The sequence below is a fragment of the Urocitellus parryii genome, chromosome 5, assembly GCF_045843805.1.
Source record: "Urocitellus parryii isolate mUroPar1 chromosome 5, mUroPar1.hap1, whole genome shotgun sequence".
Taxonomy (NCBI): Eukaryota; Metazoa; Chordata; class Mammalia; order Rodentia; family Sciuridae; genus Urocitellus; species Urocitellus parryii.
The window spans coordinates 1,887,121-1,903,640 of record NC_135535.1 but is presented as its reverse complement, the minus strand read 5'-3'; the positions used below and the strand labels follow the sequence as shown (position 1 = coordinate 1,903,640).

Here is a 16,520-nt window from a genome sequence, read left to right as displayed (position 1 = left end):
ATTAATGGCTCCTCCGTGTCCCCAGGTGGAGGGACGCTCCCCGGGGGCTAGGCCCAGCTCCTGGCTGACCCAGGGCCTCCTCCCTAGGCATGGGGCGCTGGCGGTGGAGGGACCCTTTGTTGGACCATCTGGAGCCCTTGGCCAGGGCCAGGCCCACTGGAACTCTCCCAGGTGAGACTGCCCTGTCACCCACACCCAGACCTGGGAAGGGGGTTGGCACCATGTGCCATCTGGACACTCTCTGGTCCTTCCAACAAACTGGACTGGCCTGGGTGGTGTGGCCCTCACCTTGGGACTGCTGGGCCTTCTGAGAGGCCTATCTCTTCCATCTGGCCTGATGTTGCAGGGCCTGGTCATCTCCCTGGACAGTGCTGCCTGTCAGCCAAGGAGGGACCCTGGAGTGGCCTGGTGCCCTTGGACACAGATTGTTCTTCCCATCATGGCCCCCGGATCCTGGACACCAGGTAGTGCCCAAGGCTGTGTGTAACTCTGGGAGTTTCATGTGCAGACCTCTCCATGGTGGCCTGTCCCTCGTCTGGGGTAGCCCTTGTGTCCTGCTGGGTGTGTTGTGAACTCAGTGAGGTGTTTCTATGGGGATAGAGGTACAGCCATCACCCCTCCAGCCAGGACCCCGGCCCTACTACCCTTTGTGAGGAGGGGCCCCTACACTGGGGTTCCAGCCCGTGGTGGACTGCACACCAGCCGTTCCCTGGGGACGGTGGCCTGGTGGGGTGTGGAGCGTGTCTCTTTATCACATAGCTGTGCCTCGGCCCAGGCTAAGTGTGTGCTGCAGGGCAGTGCTGGTGTCTGAGTGGCCTTGGGGCCTGCAGGTGGCCACGGTCCCTGCATGCTGATGAAGGGCATGAATGGCGCCGTCCACACCCGAGTGCCTGGCACTGACCAGCCCCACTCTCTGACTAGCGAGGCTGCTCCTTTGAGCTGCCAAGGAGGGTGCACTCCTGGGTGGGACTTCCAGAGGACAGGGACCTCCTCTCGGCTCCGCAGCAGCCCAGGGGCGGTCAGGGGGGACGTAACAGAGGTGGAGATGCCTGTGCCCAGGGCTTTTTGGGGGGACCGACATCCATCCATCTGATGCTGGGGCCATGGTGTCACTGTGGGTCACTCTGCCCTCTGAGAGGGGACATCCATCCATCTGCCTCTGGGGCCAGGGTGTCACTGAGGGTCAGTCTGTCCTACGGGGAGGCATCTGGCCATCTCAGGCTGGGACCGGGTGTCACTCTGCCCTGTGCAGGCTATGTCCATCCATCTGACGCTGGGTCCATGGTGTCACCAAGGCTAACTGTGCCGTACGGGGTGTGTCTGTCCCAGCTGGGGCCATGGCCTCACCCTGACACTCAGTGTGGCACTCTGGGTGCCTGTGGATGGCAGGTGCTCTGGGTTTGCTGTGTCTTGACTCTGTGCCGTGCTCCCGTGGTCACAGCACCATTGGGTGTGGCCTCCTGTGAGGCTCCTCAGCGTCAGGACAGCTGCTGCCCCTGAGCCCAGAGGCCTGGAGGTTTGCCGTGCCTTTGCTCTAGGCCACCTGCCCATGCCCAACCTGGCCTTTGTCCCCAGAGCGTGGTCCCTTCCCCACTGTCAGCACTGGGTCATGGCCATCGAGGGCTGAATCCAGGGATGGCTCAGTGAGGCCCCAGGGATGGTGGCGGGCTCAGTGTTTGTCCCTCCAGTCCTCTTGGGTCAGTCGCAGTCATTCCAAGGGTGGCCCAGCCTAGCCCTGGAGGATGGTCACCGTGCAGTGGGCGGAGACCATGGGGCCAGAGGGTGGACATGCGGCTCCCTGGAGGAGGGGCTGCCAGGGCAGGAGACCTGGGAGAGGGTGGCCAGGGCAGCTGCAGGGCTCTTCCGGGAGCTCGGGATGAGTCCCAGGCCCCCCATGAGCTGCCTGTCAATCACCTGGGATGCTCCAGGTCCCTCAGGCAGAGCACACGCCCACAGGTGGATTCCAGGCCCGTGCAAGATGGAAGCCTCCCATTCTCAACAGGTTTTGATCTGCCTTTGGTTGATAGGGGCAAAGTGGCCCAACTGGGGAGCAGGGTCAGGGCTGATGTGGCCAGTTGTGATGCAGCCCCTCGGTGGGCCTTGATCCAGTAGGACTGCTGTTGGGTAGGAAGAGGGACCCTGGAGAAGGCCCTGTGGTGAAGGACAGCCTGGCAGAAGCATAGTGGACGAAGGGCCCCGAGGACAGTGGGCAGTGCTGGGGCCTGTCGGAGGTCACGGCCTCTGCTTTCAGAGTGACCACAGGAAATGCTGTCTGCCCTCGGAGCCACCAGGTCTGTGGCACTGTGTGGCAAGTAAACTGGCATCCTGTCCTGGTGCCTCCCCTAGGACACTGGCCGTAGGGACCCAGGGCAGGGGAGCCTGGGCAGAGGACCACCTGTCCACAGGCCACTCTTACCACCACAGCTCCTGAGGGACAAGGGCCCAGGTTGGTGGCTGCTGCCTGACAGCTGCCCTGAGGTCCCCCAGAGGAGGGGGCAGGATTTGGAGGGCCATTGGCTTGCACAGGTGACTGACAAGGGTGACTTGCTGGCCACTGATGCACAGGCCCAGGGGCAGGGGCAAGGGGCAGGGTCTGCTCAGCTTAGTGGTTCCCCAGTCCTGTTCCCAAGCCTTAGTTTGACCAGTCCCACAGGTAGACAGCTCCAGAGAACTGCCCAGGCCAGGCTCTGCCTGAGGAGGCAGCTGGCCATCACGCAGTGTCTGGGGTCAAGGTGGGCAGGAGGAGCAGGGCAGCCCTGAGCAGACCTGCACAGCTTAAACAGGCAGTTGGGGACAGAGCCCACGTGGCTGCCTTCTGGGGAACGCAGTGGTGGGCGCAGGGGTACATCCTGTGGATGGTGTGTGCTGCGGTGGGGCTGGTCTGCCCAGACCCTGTTCACTGCAGGCACCTGGCAGGCGCTACCTGCTGCTCCGGGGAGCGTCCCCTCATCCCCCTCCTGTGAGCTGCATAGTCTTCTCGCTGATTTATATGTTTGCTTGTTTATTCCGTCTGCTTTTTAAGGCAGGGTGCGATTTCATGACGGATAGTGTGAGTTAGAATCCGCAGCCTGCAGGGAGGCGCTGTGGCCAGGGCCTGGGGTTCTGGTGTCACGAGCCGGCCCAGCAGTGCAGTGTCGGTGGCTCACAGTCCTGGGGACACCTGGATGTGTGCATGCCTCCCAGCCTCCTGAGCCTCGTGCGCCAGCTGTGTGTGACTCATCAGCACCCTGCCTGGCTCCAGGTAGCTACATCCGGCCACCTTGGACAGCTCCCCCAAGCCCTGCCCTGCACTGTGGGCAGACCAGGCTGGGTGGCCTGTCTGGCATACCCTATAGATGCCCCTGGGCTTCCTGGGTGATGACTAGACTCAGACACTTCCTGGGTCCAGGGTTCCCTGAGCAGGTTGGGCTGTTGGGGCCCTGCCCACTGCAGCCCATGGGCATGACTGATGCCTGCTCTGGCCCAGGCCTGGGCTGGGCTGGGGACCCTGAGGGTGACGGCAAGGTGGGTACAGTGTGGCAGGAGTGAGCGTCTGCATGACGGCACCGGAGGAGCTGTGTGGTGAGGATGGCTCCCTGGTCTGCAGACCAGCCACCGGGACAGTGGGGACCACTGCTGTTCTGCCCCCTCGTCCTGCCTGCATCTGCGCCGTCCCTCCTGGGGTCAGCTCCACGGGGTTGTGATGCTCTGAGCCTCTGCCTGTGTCCCCTGTGAAGCGCTCACCTGGGTGGCTGGGATTCCGCGCAGGCATCTGCAAGGTGCTGTCTCCCCAGGCAGAGGCCGTGGGCTTGGCTGCAAGAGGGCTCAGGGCTGCAGGATCACTGTGTGCTGGTGGGCGAGAGCCAGGCCACCTGCTGGGGGCCATACGTGGGCACAGGGCGTGGGCATCTGGTGAGGGCCACAGAGCTGTGTGGGGAGGGCACCAGCTGGGCGAGGGTCACCCCGTCTCCCGGGAGGTGGCCAGTTCCATCTGACGGCCTGCGTCGAGCACCGCGCTGCCTCTGTTGGCTAGTGTGTCTCTTCAGGGCTTGCTGCTGGTGGCCGGGCTACAACTTCACAGGTAGCGAGGACCTAACAACTTCCCCTTGGAAGTCCCTGGCGGCCGCCTTCCCTCTCCTGAGACGTCTGCCTCAGCCCCAGAGAGACGTGTGTCCCTGAGGCAGGGTGCAGAAAGCACCTGGAGTAGGTGCCATTGCACGGCACGTGTCCCTAGGTTGGACCAGGCTCAGGGCCACGCCTGCCTGGAGGAGCCTGGGTGTCCCTGCAGGCATCAGTGTGGCTTGTGAGCCTGTGTGTGTCACGCTGGTGTGCACTCTGGCCTGCTCTGCGTCCACCTACCAGGGCGTGGTGTGTTGTGTCCTCATCTATGTGTGGCTGTGGGTCTGTGACACGTGACGTGCGCGCATATGTGTGGACACGCACAGGCCTTTGGGAAGGCAGCGGAACCCGGACCTCCTGGCACAGATGGCCCAGCTGGGCTCCCTGCCATGTGGTGTGCACCCAGGTAGGGTGGTGGCTCCTGCCTGGCAGTGTGACCACTCACACAGGCTTTAGCACACCTGAGGTGTCTGACCTGCTTTCTGACCCTAAGGTGTCACGTCTTGAGGGTGGCGTGCTGGCACCTGGGGACAGAGATGGAGGGACTGGCTTGGTTTCAGGGCCCTCGCTCTGCAGTTGGAGTCCCTCCTGTCCAGTGCTGCGGGTGTGTTGGGGTGGGGAGGCAGCTGCTTCCTCCTGACTTGGCCCTTTCATTTCCGGCGTGGCTGAGACAGGGCCAGGTTTAATTTCCTGTCTGCTGTGGCAGAGCTGCCTGAAAACCAGGGTGCATACAGAGCACAGACGGCTGGGGTGGCCCAGGCCTGGATGCCAGGGCGCTCTCTGGGTGTCCTTCACAGTGTTTTAGATGTCCCCTTGGAGCCAGGTCTCCTGCCCAGAGCCCTGGCAGGCCATGGTGGTCTTCCCTATGGGTGGGCACTGTGTGGCCCTCCAGGCTGTGGCCATTCACCTGACAACTCCTTCTCTCTTGCAGGTCAGCTGGCCGCTGGCACCTGTGAGATTGTGACCCTGGACCGGGACAGCAGCCAGCCACGGAGGACCATCGCCCGGCAGACGGCTCGCTGCGCATGCAGAAAGGGGCAAATCGCAGGCACCACGAGAGCGCGGCCCGCCTGTGTGGATGGTAAGCAGCCAGGCAGCACCTCAGGGTGCTGTGCACAGCGTCACCCAGGGCCATGGTGGGAGCCAGGTGTGGCCCTCTGAGCCTGCTGTGGGGTGTGCCCCAGGCGACTCTGGCTGACCTCTAGCATGACTGCACTGTGGGCCGCTCACTGTGTGCTTCCTGAGGGCTAGGGTGGCAGGGACCAAGTCTCTGGGCCCTGGGTGTTGCCACGGGAGAGGGAAGGATGGTGGGGGTGGTCTAAGTGGCATGTGGTTGTGAGCGAGATGTCACAGTCTGCTGGGCGCCCGCTGCATCTGCACACATGTGGCTCTGGCCACGGCCGAGAGAGCACGCCGAGTCCTCGCCTCTGGTTCTGGCTGGGATCCAGCACCGTGAGCTGGACTTGGTGGAGGAGCAGAGCACCGCCCCGTGGGCTCTGCAATTGAGTGGCCGTGGCCTCCTGAGACACCCCTGCAGTTCAGCCGCCTGTGAGATGCACCCTGTTCTAATCCTTCCTGAACAGATGCTCCCGGGGGTGCTGGGCGGGGCGGGCACCCTGAGGGATCTCTGTGAACAGAACCACAGGTGGGCTTTAGGGGGAGGAGGGGCCCTGTGGCTGCCCTGGTGCCTGGGATATGGAATCTGGCCAGTGGTGGAGGAAGTCACTGTGGGTCACTGTGGGAGACTTGGTTGGGGGCAGGCAGCCCGTGGTTCATCCTGAGACCTGGGAGCCCCACAGTCAGGACCTCCACCTGGGCCACAGAGAGGTCAACACCTGCTGGGTAAGACCGGGGGGCAGAAGCCAGGCACCTGAGCCAGGCTGGAACCCACCAGGGTCACCTCCTGTGGCGTGGGTGTGGGCCTGGCCAGCAGTAACTGAGTCAGTCCAGGTGACCTCGAGGGAGTGGCCCCACTTTGGAGCTGTGGAGGGGCCTTGGTTCCAGGCACAGAATCATGACCACAGCCCAGGAAAGGGGTCAGAGAGGACAGAGTCCCCTGTGGGTGGGGCCATGAGACCACCTCCTGGAGTGCAGAGGAGCCAGGAGCCCCAGACGGTGACTGTGGACTTGGGCTGCGGGATTCCCAAGAGCCCAGGCCCGGGGCTGGGGTCCAGGTGGGGTGTGTGGCTGGGCCAGCAGGAGGCCCTGTGTGGCCAGGGCTGGGCAGAGGGGGTGGGCCTAGCACCCCCACAACCGTGGGGTGGGGCCTGTCGGGGCCTCAGGTCGCCTCTCGGGCAGCCGCTACTGTCATGCCGTGCTGGAAAGAGGCCCAGGGAGGTCAGAGATCCTGCCAGTCACTCAGCTGACGCGGCCTGGTCTTTCTGGTCTGGCTCAGGTCTCTCTTCCCCCTCAGTCTGTGCACAGGATTTGGGCCCCCGGCTCAGATTCTGCCACTTCTGCCTGGGAGCCGCGGTGCACAGCTCTCCTGTGCCCCAGGTCTGTGTGTGGGCGCAGGTCGGGTCTGGGCACGGTGCTGAGAAGGCAGAAAGGAGGGCAGACTGGGGCTCCAAGGGGTGGAGGGGCTGCCCTGGGAATCAGATGCCATCACAACCTGGGAGGGTATCCCCACCAGCCGAGCAGTGTCCACTGTGACCACCTGCCTCCCCAGCTAGGGAGGGCTCTCCAGGAAGGGACCAGCAGAGCCCATGAGCAGGAGGCTGGGGGTGGGCTGACTGGATCCCCAGCCCCTTCCAGTGTCTCTCAGAGGGTGTGCTGGGACTCGCCAGAGACTCGGTCAGGTGGTGAGTCTGGCCTGGGCTGAGGCAGGGAGCTCCAGCCCCACTGGACACCTGTCAGAAGGGAGGGAGCTAGAGGGAGCAGGCCCAGCCAGGCCTCGGCCGGTTCAGGCCTTAGATCCCAGTGCGGCTTCTGGGCTGAGGCTCTGCACAGGTCTGGCTAGTGGTGTCCTCGCCTGGAGACTCCAGGGGCCCAGGACGAAGTATCCTACGGGGCTCCCTGGGCTCACCGGCCTCCTTCTGCTGTCCCTGGACCCCATGGCCACCCACATTTCTGCTTCCAGTCCAGAGAGGCACTGGGGTGTGTGGAGGGCACTCTGAGGCTGCGGGGACCAGGCTGAGCCTGTTGGCCAGTGGTGAAGTGATGCGGCACATCTGCCTGAGGCCAGCGTCCCTGGCCTCACGGAGCCGTGTCAGTTCCTGTCCACACAAGATGACCTAGTAAAAAACCTGGTGGCAGTCACTCGGATCCTGGCACTTGGCCTGCCCAGCCTACTTCCCCCAGGGGCCGCCATCTTGCTGGCAGTGAGCCGAGCGGGCTCTGGCTGCGCCCTGCACTCTCTGGCTTCCGTGACTGGAACCCATGACACATGGTGGCGAGGAGGCCTTCTTGGTTGACATTGATTGATTCTTCCCAGGACGCAGTGAGGAGACGAGGCGCTCGCGGCTCGGTTCTTCCCCTCCCTCATTACCTCCGCGTGCCTGTGGGGAGACGGGGGTCAGGATTGATTACTAATTGAATCTGCGTCTGCTCATCTGAAACCGGGTCCACGTCCCTCTCCCCGGGAGCCTCCCAGTGCCTCAGGAGCTGGGTCCCAGAGACCCAAATTAAACCCTCACCACTTTCCAGGGAGGCCAAACAAATTAGTTAGCCGGCGTTTTCTGCACAGTGGGCATTTCCAGGCTGCCATCTAATTTAATTTTTGCTTTTCTCTTTCCTCGCTCCGCGTGCATAATCAGTTTCTTTGCGTGCGACTGAGTCCGCCGAAGGAAACTCGGGCCTCGTTGGTCTGGTGGAGCTGGATGCAATCAGGGCTTCTCCCGGGGTGGCTCCTGCTGACCCGACGTGCTCTGCGAACCCAGGAGCAGGGGCTGCTGGGCAGCGCTGCGTCTCTGCACCTGTGCGCTTCCTCCTAGTTGGGTTTTCAGTTGTTTGTAAATTTGCTCGTTTGGGTAAGGACTGTGCTCCTGGGTGCGGGGGCTGTATGGGAGCTGGGCTCTCCTCATGCCCAGTCTGCAGAGCCTGGGGGCTGCGGCCAAGGGAGGCGAGGCCCTCGCTGCCTGCCCTCGGGCAGCTGCACCCTCAGTGGTGTTGAGGGGTGACGAGGAGCTGGCTGGAAGAGCTTCCCTCTGTGGAGGGCGGGGACTGGAATGAGAGGGGACCTTCAGGCCTTCGGCCTCCCTGGCCCAGTCTGTGAGTGGAAGCGTTTCCCGTGAGCCAGTCCCCAGCACCGTGACCCTGTGCACCTGCCTGAGAATCGCTCTGACTTACAGAGCTGTCAGGGAAAGGGACGTGAGAGCAAACCGGTCCCTTGCTGCTGCAGGGCTGCCCACCCTCACTGATATCACAAACAGAACTCCCCGGAGGGCTGCCTTCTCCGCCTGGCACCGTGCCAGGTGGGTGGAGGCTGCCCCTGCTGAGCTCACGACATCCGTCAGTGATCTGAGTCCCCTGTGCCGTCAGCAGGAGCACGCGTGGTCCTGAGCGCTCCTGTGGGAGTGCAGAGGCCCTTGCTGGTGCCGGTGGGACACAGGGTGCCTGTTCACAGAGAGGCTCCCTCCTGTAAGCAGGGCTTTTGTGGAAATCCTCTGGGAGAAATCGGGTTGGCAGCCTGGCACCAGGTGGGGTACAGGGAGCAGAGCTGGTGGGTTTTGAAGCAGTACTTCCCAGGGCCACGGAGGGTCACAAAGGAGGCAACTGGGGGACTCCAGGCACAGGACACAGGCAGCTTTCCCTGGGAGCCTTGAGGGAGGAGGGCAGGCTGGGTTGGGGGCATCGCACGGACCTGTCAGGAGGGCTGCAGCTGGCCCTGGGACTGGAGGACGCCCAGGTCTACAGGTGGTGCCGGGAAGGTCGCACTCTCTCCTGCGCAGCCAGAGGTCTCCACCCAGGAGGCTGGTGGAAGACCCAGGAGGACCTGGCTGCTGACATGACTGACCTGTGTCACCTGCCTAGATGATCGTGGGGCTTGAAACCCAAAGCAGACGTGGCCCTCCTGGTGAGCTGGGAGGCCCAGTGGTCCAGAGTTCAGGTCCAGAGCCACGGCTCCAGCTGCTCACCTGCCGGTGCCATGGGCAGTGCCCTCGTCTGTCTAGCAGGTGGGATGACAGCTTTGCATCCTCAGGCTCTCAGTGGGCGAGATGAGACCCTGCGTCAGCTGGCCCTGGCCACACCCCACCTGGGCCACCACCCTGTCTGCCAGAGACACAGGTCCTGGCAACCTCTGGGACAGCGGGGGAAGCTGGGGAATGAGGGGAGGGGTCACTATTGGGATGTGGGTGTGTGAGTAGCTGCTGCCGGTCTGGGTGAGCAGGGGGTCCCGTTTTCAGGGACAAAGTTGGTCTAGAAGTAGATGTGAGGAATCGGAGTACAGAAATAAACCTCCCTTACACAGGAAGCCGGCTCTGCACCCGCCTGCCAGACACTCGGAGAGGAAGGAGCAGTCTTTTCCACAGCTGGCAGCGGGCAGCCCGCTGTCCACACGCAGGGGAACGGAGCGGATCCTGCTCACACGGCGTGCAAAGGTCACGTCAGAAGGGATCGGAGGCCGGGATGTTGAGGGTGAACTCTACTAAACTTTTAGGAAAAACACAAACAAAGGGTGAATCTTTACAAGCTTGGGCCTGGCCAGGGATTCTCAATGTGACACCAAAAACAAGAGCGGAGATGGGACTCGTGGTGACTGGCATCGTCTGTGCCTGCAGCCATCCCACCAGCGAGGTCAGGAAAGTCCACACAGACGCCCATTAACCACAGTCACCAAGGGTGGAGCCAACCCAAACAGCACCAGTGCACGAGTGGGTAACAGAAGGTGGCCTGTCCACTCATGGGCAGCCCCCAGCCATGCTGCAATGTGGTGGACCTTGGCAACAGGGCGCTGAGAAAAAGGAGCCAGAGCCCAGGGCCGCATGTGATTCTCTGGACGTGAGATGCCAGGACAGGCCATTCCACAGACAGGTGGGTCGAGGCTGTGTGCCGGGGTGCAGGGTGGGGAGTGAGAGGCAGGGCCTTCAGGGCTGGTTCACAGCCGATGAAGAGGCCCTAAAGCTGAGCCATCAGCCATCAGCCTGTGGTCAGCCCAGGCCACTGCAGGGCAGGTTCAGGGGAGGTGCAGAGGCCCTGCCTGCTACCCCCCAACGGTGGCATTTTGGAGAAGGTAGGCCAGGCTGCTGACGGTCTTTCAGGTGGCACCCACGTGTCGTGTCCCCAGCCAGGTCATGGGTCTGGATGCCCTGGAGCCTGCCCGGCGTGGGTTCCTGGTCTGCAGCACGTGGGCCCCCGGTGCCAGCGTGAGCCAACAAGGGCGCCTGGGCTTGGCAGGGGCGGCCGGCAGCCAACGTCGACAGTCAGTTTGCACATTCTGTGCCGCCGAAGCCTTTCTGCTCCAGAATCTGCGCCTGGGAGAGGCGTGTGTCGTAAACTCTCGGAAACTGGAGGGCTGCCTGGAGGCTGTTGGCGCCTCTGCCTTCCAAGCACATCCCTCATTTCTGCATCGCCCGATCCAGATGGAGCTGGAAATGCTCCCTGCCTCGCACCCCTCCACCGTGAGCGGCCGGTAGGGAGGTGCCGGCATGTGCGGAGCGCCCGGTTCCACAGGATGCACCTTCGCATCACCCCACCCAGGAGCCCCGCCACGGCAGGTGGCAACTGCGGGCACCAGCCCACGGTGCCTCCGGCAGCCCAGCACCCACTGTGTCTCTGGCTGACTCGGGAGGAGCCCTGTGGCCTGCCCAGAGCTGGCTGCAGCCTCAGGGATGACAGTCCCTTTGCTTCCTCAGAGTTCACCTCCTGGAGGGGACGGTCACTCTGTCAGCACCTTCCTCGGCTCCTTCCAGGTCTGGCTGGAAACCACCGGTGGATCCTTGATGTGTGGTGAGCTGAGAGGCCGCTGGGGCTGGGGGAGAATCGCTCGCTCTCTGGGTGCTGCGGGGAGCAGGCTGGGACCGCGGAGCAGACCAGGCCTTGGTCCTCCACCTGGCCGTCCCCTGGGGCCTGGGGACCTTGGAAGGTGGCCGGCCATCTCCTCCCAGTGGTAAGGTGCCTTCCCAGGGGCCTTGGGACACAGGGTCCCTGTGCTGTCCACCTCTGTTCTTACTCAGTGGCCTCCCAAAGAAAGAGGGTCACCTCCTGAGGTGGCCGGCCCTGAGCAGGCTGTTTGCTCTCGGGGAGCCCCAGGGAGGATGGCCCCCAGTGTCCCCTCTGTCTCTCAGAGCCTGCGGCACCTGACCTGGCCAGCGTGTGCTGCTCTGCGCCGGGTCTGCAGCTCCAGCCATGCCTGCTGTCCTTCAGCGGTCCTGGGCAGGTGGCCCCAGGCTGCCCCCTTGTCCTTCTTCCACATGAGGTTCCCTGGGCCCGCCTCCCTCCCCGCTACCCCGATGGCTCCAGCGAATGTGGATGGGTGTATCAGTGTGGAAATTCCGCCGCTTGGGGGCTGGCTGGGACCTTAGTGAACGCCAGTGACTGCTGGTGGGAGGGAAAGGAGTGGGCAGGGTTGGAGGAGTTTCGGTGTCAGGGTGACCTGTTCTGAGCTCTCGGCAGGGCCGAACACGGCCTGGCGCAGCCACGGGAACACCCGCTTCTCCCCGCAGCCTGGTGCAGCAGGAGAGCTGCGAGGCGCAGCCCCTGGGGTGGAGGGCCAGGCCCAGCCCGCAGAGTGTGAGCACCTGCCTTGGCTGTACAGAGGGCATCAGAGCCTAGGACAGCGCCCTGGAGGCCTGGGCACAGTGCACAGGGAGGGCTGGTTCTACCTGATGTCACCCCAGATTCCCGGTGTGAGTGAGTGGCAACGCCCGGCCTGCACCAACCTGACCCTCTGCTGCTCCCTGAGAGCAGGTGGCCCCTGCAGGGCAGCAGGACACAGTGGCCGAGGCCCCTCTCTGTTATGTGTTTGTCCTTAGAGAACAGAGTGCTATTCTGTATATTTCTGCCTGGGTTCGTTTATGCATCTCCCCGCATTTAAAAAGAGAGAAAATACCTGAGCCTGGGCAACCGAGACAGAATGGGAACTCACTTCCTCACGGTTCTGAGGCTGGGAAGCGTCTGCTGAGGGCCACACCCTCCAGGGGAGGGAGCACTGAGTCCTCCCATGGCCAGAGTGGGACAGACACAGTGGCAAGTGTCTGCCCTGCGGGCGCGGCCCGAGGCGCTGCTGGCCTTGCTCTGGGATCCACCTGATGCCTGCGCTCCCGGGGTGGTTGGCGAGCAGTTTGGGTGGCTGTGTGGCCTCGGCCGAGTCCCTGGGCTTTCCGGGCCGTGGTGAAGCAGTGGCGTGGTGTGCGTGAGGCAGGGCTCCCTGCAGCCAAGCACCCGCCGCGTCGTGGGGTCCCCCACACCCTCTGAAGGCTGCGGGACTCTCTCGTGACCCCCCGTAGCCCTCACACTAGCTGCTGAGAGCCAGTGCTGGCCAGGATCTGTGAGCTGCCTGGTCAACACAGCCCATGTTAAAAATTCATCACACAGACCTTCCTGTAAATAAGAGATTAAAAGGAAGGTGCCCTCTGAACACCCCGGGAGGGAGAAGCCAAAGAAGGAAACCCCAGAGTTCAGGATGGAGGTCCGTGGAGTCGAGAACAGGAGAAGAGTGAGCGTCACCTACACCAGGTCGGCTGATTCAGAGGTGAGTGTGGTGGCAGCCCGTTAGCTGGAATGAACGCAGGGGCAGGAGGAGAGGGAAGACAGCCGGGTTATGAAATCAGGAAGAGAGGGAGCAAGACCGCCCACTGCAGTCCAGAGGACGAGAAGGAAAACTGCGGCAGCTGCCTGTTGACACGTCGGGTGACGTCGAGGAGGTGGGCTTGTTCCTGGAGAGACGGAACCTCCAAAACTGACTCAAGAAGAAATAGAAGCTGGTGGAACTAGAGCAGGAAAATCACTGAATTAGTAACCAGCGCTCCCCAGGGACCAGATGGCTTCGCCAGCGAGTCACACTAAACATTTAAAGAATCCACACCGATCCTTCTCAGGCTCTTCAAAACCTGGAGAGCAGTGCTCTCACTACAAGACCGGCACTTCCCCAAGCCCGGAGCCTCAGCAAGCACACGGTGAGGGAGCGGCAGGTCCCAGGTGTGGAGGCCCAGCGCTCCCCAAAGAGCGAGCTGGATCACACCGGGGGCCCCAACCAGTGCCTTTGGGAGTTCATCTCCAGGAGGCAGCTTGGTTCAGCAGGAAGATCAGTCAGTGTAATGCAAACTGCTGGCAAGACGCAGACGGACTCGGGGTAGAGCCCAGTCCTGTGAGGCCCGGGGTTCTATCCCCAGCACTGCAAAACAACACAAAACCAAACAAAAACCTTGGTCATCTGCGTGCACCATCATCCCACCAGCAGACGTACACGGACCTTTGGCACGCTCAGCAGCCTCTCCTGGTGAAAGCTCTCCACCAGCGAAGGTCAAGGGAGTGTCCACGGGTGACTGAGGGCATCTGCAAACACTGCAGCAGCACCAGGTGCAGGGGTGGAAGACTGGCTGTGGGGCCCTGGGACAAGAGCAAGGCAGGACATCCTCCATCAGCCCGCTTTCCGTCACCGTGCCCCAAATACCTGATGGAACACATGGGAGGAGGTGATTTTGTCTCAGATCTTCAGAGGTCCGGTCCACTGCTCGGGCCTGAGGTGAGGCAGGACATCCTGGTGGAAGGGCGTGGTGGAGGAAGCTGTCAGCCCCTGGCAGCCAGGAAGCAGAGAGAGCTTGAGGGAAAGGAGCCAGGGCAAGACAACCCCAAGGGCACGACCCCAGTGAGCTACTTCCTCCAGCTGCCCCCTGGCCTGGTGCCCACCTGCTAGTCCTTTCAAATCATTAAGCCATCTGCGTAGGGTTGATCTGCTGGTGAGGTTACGGCTCTCATCACCCATCATCTCTCCTCGGACGTGCGTGCATCTCCTCCCTCAGGAGCCCGTGGGGGAGAGCCACACCAACCATGCCCTCACCACTCTTGTTTCCTGTAGTCCTGGAGGTTCAGGGCGAGACACAGAAATGAGAGTCGTCTCAACTGGAATGCAAGAAGGAAAGCTGTCTGCGTTCACAGAAGATGGGATTTTTGCAAAGAAAATCTTCAGGAACACTCCACCCACCCCGAGCCTTCAGGGCTGAGCACATTCAGCAAGTTCCAGGATCTAAGGTTTATACCCGAAAGCCAGGTGCCTTCTCTAGGGTGGTCACGGACCATGGTGTCTGGAAGACATCACTTAGAAATTCCATTTACTACAGCACCAAAAGCCATAGATACTCTGCAGTGAATCCAAGACTTGTACCCCAACATCCGTGGAGCGGAGCTGAGGCTGAGCCTCACCATGGAGCCCTGTCCCAGCCCTGGCCAGTTCTTCAGCCCTCCCCTGTTTTGTGTGTGTTTCTGTCCAGTCTCATGGTACACTTCATCCCTGGGGCATCCCCTCTCCCCATCGAGCCCTATCGTCTGACCAGGGTGGTCCTCTTCACCCAGCACCTCCAGCATGGAGCCTATGGCCTGGGAGTGACAGGCGCTCCCAGGACGTCCACGTGATGCACCACCTCTGGGATGTCTGGATGGAGCAGGCTTTCAGGGAGACGTGACAGTGAGCAGAGCTGTTGGACCTGCGGGTCCAGCTGGTCACAGTGGGAAGGACGGGGCTGCCAGAGGTCTAGCGTCAGAGCAGTGTCCGTCAGGTCCTTGATGACACTTGACGTGTCCAGTGACCTCTGTGCTCATGCCACCCCCTCTTGGTTCCATCTTCACCAGCCTCTGGGAATAATCACCATGAGCAAGAAGAAAGAGCTTTAAAAAAGATCTTTAAGGAAATTCTCTTTAAATCTTTAAGGAAACTGAGAGCTGGTGGGTCTGAGGGTGGTGGCAGCCTGCGTACCCTCATGGAGGCCCTCTTCAGGGACACTTGCCCCAGTTCCCCAGGGAAGGGTGCGCAGGGCCTGCTGGGTGCCGCAGAGCTGCAAGCTGAGTCTGTCCTGTCCAATACCGTCCCTCAGGCCCACAGGGCCCCATGCAGGCGGGTGTACAAAGCCCTTACCAGCAGACGTCCATGGCCTCCACCAGATGGTTGTGGTGACCCGGCAAGGATGGCGACAGGCCTAGCCTAGAGACTGGGGTTTTCGCTTTCTTGCTGAGCGGATGGATGGCCATGTCTCTGTCACCCTGGGGAGGAGGGTGCCAGCTCCCCAGCTCCTGCCTCTCTGAGTAGAGTTGAAAGGTGGGTGACTTCACATCCCCGAGCACAGCCACCCGACGTGGGGTGGCAGAGCTCGGAGGACACTTCCTGACTGCCAGCACCTATGGGCCCCACCCCACCAGCTCCTCACCGGAGGCTTGAAATGGATCACCCCATTATGTTCTCACAACTCGCCCCGAGGGAGACACCGCTGCTCCCTGGAGGTGACCCAGGCCACAGGCCTGGAAACTGAGCCACGGCAGGGTGGGACTTCCCACGCACACAGCTAGAAGGTGGGGGTCCCAGGGTGTGAGTGCTGTTCCTTCCTGGAAGTGACCGTGCATCTCTGAGCGGCCCCGACCTGCTACGTTGGTGTGCAGAGTCAGAAAGGACGGCTGCATGTCCTCAGGGGTCTCTGTGAGGTTGGGTCCTGGTGGAGAGGCAGCAAAGCTGGGGTCCGCAGGTCATGCCCACTCCGCAGATGCAGATTCCTTCTGAATGAGACAGTGGTGTGGGTGGAGGGGCCCCAGGCCCAGGATCCTTCCTGCGGGAGGCAGCGACCCTGTCTTGGCGGTGTGGTCCTTTCTGACTGTGCAGTGGCCATGGCCTGGCGCTGGGCCTGGGCCTGGGAAGGCATCCCTGCCTGGCCTGTGTGACTGCGGGCTTTACTGTGTGACTGCTGAGGGCTGGCACTGCCCACCACTGTTCCTCCACCTCGATAAGAAATCCCCAGGCTGTGTTTGACGTTATGTGAGGTTTCAGACAACATTAAGTAGCATGATGAAAAGCCAGTCAAAGCCAGGAAAACTGTAGGCTGCTTTGGTAGTGTAACACGGTTCAGTGGGGAATGGCCCCGACCCCCCATTCTTCCATTCTCTGGTCACGTGGGGGCACCTGGCCACCTGTCTTCTTCCTCTTGCTCCTAGACTCCAGTGCACCTTCTGAAAGCTCGTTCTGTGGTCCAGTTTTAGAGGTTCAGTCCATGGCTAGTTTGTCCCCTGGCTGCGGGTTTGAGGCGAGGCAGAGCATCATGGCAGAAGAGCCTGGCAGTGGGAAGCTGCTGAGCTCATGGGACTAGGAAGCAGAGACAGAGACACAGACAGCGTAGGGAGCCAAGGTCCAGATATGGAACCCCAAGGCAGGTCCCCGCGACTTACTCCCTCCAGCCTTGCCTCACCTGCCTGCAGTAGTACCTAGTAATAGATTCAGATCATTAGACCATCCAATGGATTAATCAGTGTGAGGTCACGGCTCTCATATCCAGACCATAATA

The 16,520-nt window shown here is 62.0% G+C and overlaps 1 protein-coding gene across 1 annotated transcript in view; it reads left to right on the top strand.

Moving 5' to 3' along the window:
• Window positions 1-16,520, top strand: part of Tafa5 (TAFA chemokine like family member 5) — a 122,012-nt gene that overhangs the window by 46,048 nt on the left and 59,444 nt on the right. Inside the window, exon 2 of the mRNA XM_026412701.2 lies at window positions 5,030-5,179. Coding sequence (XP_026268486.1) covers window positions 5,030-5,179 — 150 coding nt within the window. The remainder of the gene's footprint in view (window positions 1-5,029; window positions 5,180-16,520) is intronic.